The sequence below is a fragment of the Bos indicus genome, chromosome 21 (genome assembly GCF_029378745.1).
Source record: "Bos indicus isolate NIAB-ARS_2022 breed Sahiwal x Tharparkar chromosome 21, NIAB-ARS_B.indTharparkar_mat_pri_1.0, whole genome shotgun sequence".
Classification (NCBI taxonomy): domain Eukaryota; kingdom Metazoa; phylum Chordata; class Mammalia; order Artiodactyla; family Bovidae; genus Bos; species Bos indicus.
The window spans coordinates 40343910-40354782 of record NC_091780.1 but is presented as its reverse complement, the minus strand read 5'-3'; the positions used below and the strand labels follow the sequence as shown (position 1 = coordinate 40354782).

The 10873-nt window shown below is 36.9% G+C and overlaps 1 protein-coding gene across 3 annotated transcripts in view; it reads left to right on the top strand.

Moving 5' to 3' along the window:
• The window catches only part of PRKD1 (protein kinase D1), a 346204-nt gene that overhangs the window by 273494 nt on the left and 61837 nt on the right, over positions 1–10873 (top strand). For 2 of the 3 annotated variants that reach the window (XM_019983643.2, XM_019983645.2), the window contains one exon: positions 1–24. The exons of the other annotated variant lie outside the window; for it this stretch is intronic. In XM_019983643.2, the coding sequence (XP_019839202.2) occupies positions 1–24 (24 nt within the window). The remainder of the gene's footprint in view (positions 25–10873) is intronic. 3 annotated transcript variants of the gene reach the window in all.

Sequence of the window (10873 nt, the reverse complement as noted above, 5' to 3'; positions counted from 1 at the left end):
TCTCCTGTGAGTCCTGGCTTTGAGGTAGGTACTATCTCTACTTAGAAATGTGCTTCACTATCTTTTTGTAAACCAGCATTATAATACTAAATTAACATCAGACAGTTATCTGTTTTGATTCTGTGATACTCAGGTCGGAATTTTAGCTCAGAATCCAACCTGTTGAACTGCAGAAAGCCCACGGGTGGTGTTGGTGGTTGTTTTCTTTTCCTGATGTTATTGTTCAAATTTTCACAGTCTTCGGTAAGACAAAGAGCAATGTAGGCTTTAGACCAATAGATGGTTCGTTAGATTAAATTTTGCCCTTAGATTCCTTGATTCCATAACATTGTTGTCTTTTCTACGAAACTGAGCAGACCAGCTGAGAAGAGTATAGAACACAGGAGAGAACCGAACACTGGTAGCGCATTTACTGAAATGCACATATTAGAGCTGTGTGCTGGTGCCGAGGCCACAGAACCATGCCAAGTGAGGTCATGGTCCTGATAACCACCAGTTTTGGTTGGCACAGTAAGGCACAGAGCAGCCACTGTCTGAAAATGACTATAATTTTTTAGGAAAGGAGCTTTTTCTTAATGTATCATCACAGTCTATTTAATTTATAGTCTAATCACAGTCTATTTAAAAAGGATGGTATGCAACTGTATGTATTAACGTCTCAATCCAAGAAGAAATTATATATGGAAAAGAAGCTCAGTTTCTTTCACAAAGATTTTAAGAAATACCCCCTCAAAAATTGACTTTTTATCCATCTTAGGCAGTTAACGACCTAAACACTGGGGAGAAGTCAAGTGTTAAAGCAGGATACACAGCAGTGCTCTTACTGTGATAACTTGTTTTGACCAGTTGACTTGTTAATGTTTCATTTTTCTTTTCTGTACTTCTGGTGAATTGAGGGTTGACATATTATTATTTTCCTTCATGAGACTATAAATGTCAAATACCGTTATCAGTGTCCATTCTAAAATGGTCTTGTTAAGGTAACTCTAACAAAGGACGCTAATGAAAACACAACCAGAACATGTTCTGGGTTAAATAAAATTGAGAAGTCAAGATACCTTGATTCATAAGATGTAAAATGAAGAGGTCTTCTTCAATAATAGTAAATTCCCATGTTTGAAAAATCAACCTAGTTCAAAATATGCCCTACTTAGAAAAGTCCAGAGTAAATGCTAGGTCAATGATATTCTTATAAATTTAAATTTTGTAATTTACAGTGCCTTCCAGACATAATTTTAAATGTGGAGTAGTATTTTTCCCTTGGGAATAAAGCCAAACAAGGATAGGAAGCATTTTCCACTTCACCCTCCTGCACTAAACTCAGAGCAGATTGTGTAAAAGAAGACTGAAGAGTAGTTGGCTTTTCTATGCAAGTTGTATAGCTTACAGGCAACTAGGCCTTCATGGATTAGCTCCCGAGGGAAACAAAATGCAAACAAAAAGTTTTTGTAGAAGCTCCTGGTATTATATTGCAATGATGCATATTAATTAATCTCTATTGATTAGATTGGTTCCTCTTTAAAAAACAATACTGAAATAGGTGTTCTTGTCTGTATTTTTTGCACATTTGTAAACTTATTACAGATTTAATTATAGGTTTATCAGTAAGTATTTGTTGAATGACTCCAGAAGGTTATATCCTTAGAATCCAAGTAGGCTAAAGAATATATGCATTTTGTGGCCAACTAGTTCTTCAAAACGTTGTAAAAGTTTAAATTTATAACTTCACTGACTACAGTGTATGAGAGTCTGTTTCCTCATACTCTTCCCAACAGTCAATTTTATCAGTATTTTTAAATTATCCAATTATCCACTAATTGGATAGGTAAAATAATTTCTATTAATAAATATCATTTCTTTACTAGAGAAGAGAAACAGCTTTTCGTATATTTATTGGCCATTTGTATTTTACCCATGGTGAATTCCCTGTCTCTTTCTCTATTGAGTTGCTTGTTGGTTGTTGTTTAGAATACGTACTGTTCTGTCTGTTAATCAATGGTGGAAGTATATCTTCAATTTTACATGTGTTTTTGATGGCTTTTCCCCATACTGATATTTTAAAACAGAGAAAACATATTTTCACTCCTTATCTAACTGTAAGTGGAGTACTATTGAAAATAAATCATTGTAGGCAGATTAAATATTATATTCTTTTCAAATGATTCAGAAGAATAGTTTTCTCTTTACATGAGTGAGCTGAAGTCAAGTTAGAAAACGGAACAGAATTTAAAGCACGGGTGTCCTTTGTAATCACAGGATACAGTCATGGCTTGATTGTTTGTTTTAAAGTTAGGTAGGCCTTATGGAATTTTTTAAAAATTTAAGAACTTTGCTGAAGTTATTTTAAATGTTTTAAAATGTCTTTAAGGAAACATTTACTATTACAGCTTTGAAGTTAAGAGGCTCTAGAATTGTGTATGTGTGTGTGAAATTAAATGCTTTTAGACAAGTCTTTTTGGTAATTCTTAACATTCAGACTGCACAGATATTGTTAGAATATAAATTGCTTATTTAAGAAGCTTTTCCTGTGTCTGACTGTTTACATTTCACTTTTTTTATAAAATTTGGAAAATATTCAGTTTAACTTTTTATGAGAGGGTACATATTTTCTAAATAATAATTTGCTGTAAACTGCTATTATTTTTTTATAAAGTTTACTGACTCCCATTTAATTAAGACAAGAATTGTACCAAGGAACTCTTTGCTGCATACTTCCTAAAAACCCTCCCCACAAAATGACTCATTCAGTTACTGTTTCTGTTCATTAATAAATGAAAAAAAAAAAAAAAAAGCATACCAGTATTACATTATCTACCTGTAATTGGATATGATCCTGATATGCCTTATAATAGTCAAGATAGATTCCTTTCAAATGAGCAAATAATGGGGGGAAAGTTATTTCTAATCCTGAATGTAACTATGGTGAAATTTCTGGCCAAATATTTTCCAGGATAGTTTCCAAAGTAGCAAAAGTCTATCTAGAGGTAGAGACTTTACTTGTTACGCTTGTATTCTGGAGTTCCAGGAATCCTGGTGATTAATCTGAATGAATAAGTCGTTTTTCCATTTCAATATGTGCCATGACGTCTACATTAGTACATTAGCCAGATATTTCGAGATTTCTTTTGATGATTGTGTAAACTAGTTCTCCAGTGTATACTTCCAGTGAGGAAAAGACATCCAAGAATTCTTCAAGCAGCCCTTCTCCTGAGAGTCAGAAGAGTATGTGTAGTGATAGGTTTGTCAGGAAGGAGCTGGTCAGTAAAATTAAGAGTGTGAGGCCTACTTTGCTGTGCTGTTCATCAGCTGTTGCCTGGTTTCATCCAATGTGTCTAGCTTATCATACGCACATTATTATTTCGTACTCTACACATAGACTTCCAGCTGTGTAATTCTGAATGTGAACACAGCTGGAGAGTCCTTCGTGAACTCCGCTGAGGAGGGGACATCATGTGCCCCTTGTCCACATGTACCGGCTGATCTTTTACACAAATGAATCTTTAGTGAAGACTCATGCAGTCATATTGCAAAGATACTTTGGCCTCTTTAATGCTCCTCCACAGCTGTGCCTTAAGACCCAAAGCATTGTTCTCTGCTTTAAGATGCACCCACCCTGTTCCCAGGGACAAGCGTTTGCTCAGTGGCTGGCTGTGCCCGTCTAGTGTCACATCCAGCCTGCCATAGTCATTGTTGTGACCACAGCGCTCCTAGAGGAGTACTATGAAAGAAGGTTGCTCGTTTTTACCTGGAGAGTTTCTGTATCCTCATAAATGTTCTGACCCAGGAAAAAAATAAAGGTTTGTATAGAAGAAATGAGGAGTGAAGAGAGTGGATGATTGAAATTGGTACTATAAATTAAACTTCTAGAAACTTTAGAAATAATTCAGTTTCTAAAATGTTTTATCAGTGTGTTCACAAATATTTAGATACATCATTTTACTTGATCCACAAGACCTGGTTCTAACCATTAGATTGGTTCTGTCCGGTGAGATGAAGTCATCACTCCCTTCTCAAGAAGAGTAATGAGTATTGCAATTTTGGTAATAAATACAGTGAGATACAAGATGCAACAGAGTCCAGAAGTTATGAACAAATGGACTTTTCACCAAATAGCCCAGTTTTTGGAAGTGTCTGTTTCTCTGTAGCTGTGTACACTGACATAATTTCACTGAGTTAATTCTTTCCTGTACTTTTAAAAGTCAGCTTCTTCTTTTTTTTTCTTCTTCTTCTTTTGGTAGGTAAAGAAAAAAGTCTCATACTTTTCTTTCTCTGTTTTAAGTTGCATTAAAATCTACTCTTTGATTCTTGCAAAAGCACATGTGCACGTACATATACACACATGCTATATATTCATCATTAATTGTTACAGGCTAAGATTCTATAAACTACTGTGGAGTTATCCTTGTGGGCCATTTTTGAAGGGAGAGGCAACTTTGCAGCTTTGCACTGTTTACGTCATGCTTTTTCCAGCTTCTCCTTGGTGTGTCCAAGGCAGTAATCGATAGGAAAGCATCTTTCCAGATTGTTTCATTCAGCTTTCCCATGAACTCATAAGCTGAGGCCAGGCCCACTGTCAATTCAATCAGGGTCAAATACCCTTCTCTAGGGGATCTTTCCTACCCAGGGATTGAACCCGAGTCTCCTGCACTTCCCTGGTGGCTCCGATGGTAAAAGCATTTGCTTGCAACACAATGCGGGAGACCTGGGTTCGATCCCTGGGTGGGGAAGATCCCCTGGAGAAGAAAATGACAACCCACTCCAGTATTCTTGCCTGGAAAATTCCATGGATGGAGGAGCCTCGTAGGCTACAGTCCATGGGGTCGAAAAGAATTAGACATGACTGAGCGACTTCACTTTCACTTTCTCCTGCATTGCAGGCAGATTCTTGACATTCTGAGCCACCACGGAAGCCCACTATGAGAATATGTATCCCTAAAATCGCTATTCTTGGATTTTCCACATGATCTGCTTACCTTCCAGTTCACATTCTATATGTAGATGAAATCTGACAGTCAAAGCCCTCCACTTGTTGACATGCAGTTATTTTCTTCCACTGTGGAAATGCTCCATTTTTATTTTGTGAATGTATAGCATGTGACGTTAAGGTTACACTGCCCTCGAGTTTATCCTTATGGAGAGGTGGTCTTATGTTTCCCCTTTACTCCAAGAACCCACAGATTTACAGGCTGTAAGTAACTGACATTTTGGAAGAACAGTGCATGCAATTTGTAACAACTCTCCAACAGGTCTAGTGCTTTCCCTGGAAAGGGTGGATTGCTTAAGAAAATAGTTAGATTCCTTTATCCTTCATTTCTGTTTACTTAAAAAGAGTGAGGCAATATAAAAGTTAATGTAACTTCCAAGACTGCTTTAGCACTCAGCAAATCCAGATCACCTTGTATTTTTAAGAGATTATATATTTTATTAGTGTGAAAGCTTTCACAAATTGCTTCAAACATTAAAAGTGGATTCTCTACTGTGAAACAGCATCCATCACCTCTGAGCAGGGGGTACACTTTTTTTCTGCCCTGTAGCAGTCCTTTTCAATGTTTTGAAAAGGTGTTGATTAGATTTTATTTATGCTGTATATTTAGGGTACCCAACTGAGTAGCCAAACTCATTTATCTGCACACTTGGCAGGTAGTTCCAGGCCTATAGAGTCAAAATTGTAACAGAATAGCACCAAACAATTTAAAATTCACCAAACACCGTACCCTCCACTCAGGGAATTACAGGGCATCACACCAGAGTGTTCATATGTGAACTCCATTTTACAGGGGTGTTGAGACTTGCCTGTTGCCCAGGAACTGCTCTGGAAAATCCCAGATTCCCCATTTTTGAGATGAAATACTCATCTAAGTGTTGTGGAAAGACGTCAATCGTTTCTTTTCCCTTCATAAAATAGCCTGAGACTAAGCATTCACTGTCCTGTTTCACTAGTAGTGATGATGGGTGAGGTCAGATAATCATTTCCAAGTGGGATAAACAGGCTTCAGAGTATATAAAAGAAATCTCCAGTCAGTCCAAACACTGGGAGGACTGAATTGTCCTAAACAGAATTTTGGCTGCTAATACTAGTTAACATAGCCATTGCATGGCAAGACTCACTCCAGGGTCCATACCCAGTACCTCTTCCTCAGGAAACTCCTTTTCTGAATGACCCCTTCATCTCCACCACGGAAATGGTTTATTTTTTCTTTGCACCTGGATGCATATGGGCACTTACTCTGTGTGAGGCAGTTTTCCAGAAGTTGATGATACAGTGATGAACAAAATTGTCAAGTTCCCATTCTCCTGGAACTTATATTCTACTGAAGGGAGATGGTTTTGTTTACCTAATAAACAGGTAAGTAAGACACGTTGTAGGCTGCAGTAATTGCCCTGGATGAGAAAGTATGATGTGCCAGAGAGTAAAAGAGTGTGGAAGGAATGTGGGCAGGAAATGAGGTAGTCTGGAGGCCTTTTGGAGAAGGTGATATATGACCTGGAATCTGAAGAGTAAGGCAGAACCTAAAGAAGGAAAGGGCACAAGTCAATAACAACAGTTATGTTGTGTCCAGAATTCTGTTAGGTAGTAAGCTTATTGGGCACAGAGATTGTTACTGATTAATCTTTATATGTCCTATAGCATCTGACTTGAGCCTTTGGGTAGAATTTGTCCTAGGAAATACTTGTTAAATTAGGTAGATCCATCTTGATAGCAGTAGGGGCAAATTGTTATAAGGCACTAATCTGCCCAGTTCTTTGATAATCAGAAAGGCTAGGTCTTAACACTTCAGTAAAAAAAGGTTAATGTTTGCTTGGCTTGGTGTCACACAGTGGTTCTTGTATCTTTTAAGCGTAACAGCAGCTGGATAGGAAAGTAGGCAGGCAACTGAGGGATTCTTAAACAATAGAAGCTATATATTCTGCTAGCCATAATGTTCTGGAACACATGTTTGATGCTATCCTCTGAGCACAGGCAGACTGCTTGAAAATCTCTTCTGTGGTTTAAGGTTAAATGGTTCACAATATTTTCACGGTGCACTTGGCATGTAGAACGTACTATTGCTTTGTTATTCTCATTTCCGTGAACTCTTCTTTCGTGACTTAAATGAAGGGAAGAAAATATTTTCTATTTTTATATTAGTATAAAATCAGGGGATATGAGAGCTGGGAGAGACTAAGAAAAGAGGAAGCAAGCCCGGAACAAGACTACCTGAGTTCATGGTTCTGCATTTTACAGGCTGTATGATCTTGGGCAGATGATGTAATCTTTCTATGGTTCAGTTTCCTTATCTTTAAAAAACCTGGTGATCATGAGATTGAAATGAGTTGAAATAAAGTGCCATGAAAAGAATCTGGTACATACAAAAGTTATAGAAAGTATTTTATGTCTTTATCTAATCCTGAGGTCTCAAACTCCTCCCCATGACCAGATTTATTCCCCAGTTCTGTTGACTGAATGTTTCAGAATTGTTTTCAGAGTCGCTGATATTTAGAAATAGAGTTATTTCATAAAGTGCCTAGATTTTCTGCTGCTTTTGTAAAACTAAAAAAGCTGAAAACATAAGGCTTTTTCAGTCACATGGCAGCCATTAGAAGTATTTGAGCCACAGCCATCCCTTTTAAACTGAACCTGTCCTCTCCAGTTTTCCATAAGCTCCAACATTCTCTGTTGCATTCCTGCACCCATTAATATTAACAGCCTACAGGTACATATTTGAGCTTTCTACCTGTCCTCTTTTTGGAGCAGAAGGGTTGTGATAGATATTGTATACATGTTGTATATGGTAAGTAGGGATGAGGAGCAGGCAGACAAGTACAGAGAACAGTTCCAGTGAAAAACATTGCTTAGTCAACTGTCCTTTCTCAAAACTGAAATTCTGTAGAGCAAGTGTGTTGGTGTTACCAGTGCATGTAGTACTATGTCAGTGTTACAGTGCATGTAATCCTAATTTGTTTTTAAATGCTTGTATTAACAGTCTATATTTTGAACATCTCTATTGAAATGTCTCATCCATTATTTGCATACATTTAGTTCTTGAAAACATTCATTATTGTTCAAGCATTGCTTATTACTTACATTGTACCAGGTTCTTCTTTCTACTAGCAGAAGACAAATGTGATTAAGACACTGTCCTTCCCTTAGGAGCTTACTGTGTAGTGAAAAGTGCAAATGTGAAAGTGTTACTCACTCAGTTGTGTCCGACTCTTTGCGACCCCGTGGACTGTAGCCCACCAGGCTCCTCTGTCCATGGAATTTTCCAGGCAAGAATACTAGAGTGGGTAGTCATTCCCTTCTCCAAGGGATCTTCCTGACCCTGTAGTTGAACCTGGGTCTCCTGCATTGCAGGTGAATTTATTACTGTCTGAGCCACCAGGGAAGCCCCATTGTGTTAATGATTAAGACCAAAAGGAGTCCTGAAAATGATAAATCCAGAAAGACACTTCAAAGTGTACACAAAAGTATTAACTTTTCCATTTCTCTTTAAGTCAGTAGGAATTTATGTCACTCCAAATTCAGTTGCCATTATGGGTCTATATTTTAATACTGGATAAAGTTTCATTTGAATGCTGTTTTTTATAAAGTGACTTTTATCTCTCAGGAAATCTTATTTTTAATTTTTATGTAAATGACAAGAAACCACAAGTAAAGGCAGTTTTCCCCCTCTGTTTTTTAGATTTATTAATAAAGAGAATTCATTTTGAACTGTGAAGTGGAATATACCTTGTTGGGAAATTGTTTCAGAGTCCTGTTGAATGTTTAAAGATGTGCTGGCAGTTGGAGTTTCCATAATGTAATCTAAGCAGTCATTTCCTGGGAGGGTTCCAAACTTGCTGAGTCATTATTTAATATACCAGGTTAAAAACCAGATTCTGTGTCTAGAAAAGCAAGATGCATTGTCTCCATAAGTAGATGTTCAGTGCGTGCACTTTTAACTTTGGCAGTCGTTTCACACGAAACACTGTTAACATGTGGATGTTACAGACACGTCAGGAAACCACAGTCTTGAAAACATTGTAATCTCTTGAATCTTTAATATCTAATCTTGGCTTTAAAATTCAGCTCTCATCATTTTTCTGTTCTCATATTCTCTCCCATTCATGACCGTGATCCTTCTTACAATGAGAATAAGAGAGACCTTTATACTTTTCATCATCTGCAATTTGCCAGATCAGATCATTGATGTCAGTCCATACAAATACCATGTCATACAGTGATGTCAGCTCTCAAAAAAGTTTCACACCTACAATTTGATCCAAACTCCTCCACTCAGGAAAAGAACAATACATAAGACCAATGGCTAATGTAAACATGTAAATTTTTAGAAGTGCATCCTCTTGTATGTGCTTACTGTAATTATAGAGAAGAGAATGCTATATCTGTTCTGAGTTTTAAGCCAGTCATTGCTCTACACATAATAATGAAGCAGAATGAAACAAAATGTTGCTGTTTACTTCTTCCTTTCCAAAACATTTCAACTTTCCTCTCTATTCCCAGGGAGAAAAAAAACCACAACACTCATTCTGCAGATTGTCCAGGTTCCCCAAATACTGGAACAGCAAGTAACAGTGGAGATTAATTTAAACACCATTTAGTTAAACTAGTAAGCCTAATCAAAACTTCACTAGTGTTGATAGGTAAGCGAGAATTTTCTCTACCATAATTAAAGATCTTACTTACAAGTGTAAAGTAATGTACTCATAATGATTAAGTATACAAATATACTTCCTTGGTGGCTCAGACAGTAAAGAATCTGCCCATAATGCAGGAGTTCCAGGTTCGATCCCTGGGTCGGGAAGATCCCCAGAAGAAGGGAATGTCTACCCACTCCCATATTCTTGCCTGGAGAATTCCATGGATGGAGGAGCCTGGCGGGCTACAGTCCATGGGGTTACAAAGAGTCAGACAGTGTTGAGCAACTAACACTTTCACTTCACTTTATACAAATATACAAGTACAAAGAAAATATTAAAATGAAGTAAGTTAATGAAGAAATATAATGATACCATATCTCTTTACTTTGTATAATAATGCACAACATCCATGTACTGTGCTTAGTCGCTCCGTCGTGTCTCACTCGTTGCGACCGTGTGGACTGTAGCCCGCCAGGCTCCTCTGTCCATGGGCTTCTCCAGGTAAGAATACTGGAGTGGGTTGCCATGCCCTCTTCCAGGAGATCTTCCCAACCCAGGGATCAAACCCAGGGCTTCTGCATTGCAGGCAGATTCTTCCATAAAAACTAGTTATTTAAGTCAGCATTACCCTTTGAATTGTAAGTCTGCTTTCCTATTGAAATTATCTTAAAGTCCAAGCTAGTTTAATTTAGATCAATGCGATTTGTAAAACCATCCTCTATTTCTTTTAAAATTACTAACTTCTGAATTTTTGCCTACTCCATAGCTTGATGCATCAAACAAAAAAAATATGGTAATGTGGATTTTGGGCATTATACCTTCAAATAAAATTTCACATAAAAATGGAAATTACAACTAGTAACTTTCTTAAAATGGTAACTGAATGTGAATTATTAATCAAAATGTATCACTGATTCTGAAAACCCTTAGGAGCATTTTATTTGCTTTTATATTATTAGAAACGATGATTGGCAGGATTCCAGAAATAATGGTTGTTAAACATTTATGTAACCAATGATATATAGATAAATATTATAAATATAAATTTATATTACAGGTCAATGGCCTTATAGGATCTTATTTTTATGTTTGTTTTACAATCTCTTATATATCAGTAAAGCTTTTTTTCACACTTTGAAGAATGGATAAATATTTCAATAAGCATTTACAAAGTCATAAGATAGTAACCCAGTCTTCTTTTTTTGTCTTAGCTCTTAATTTTGCTGCATAACAGGGAAAAGCAGGTATAAAT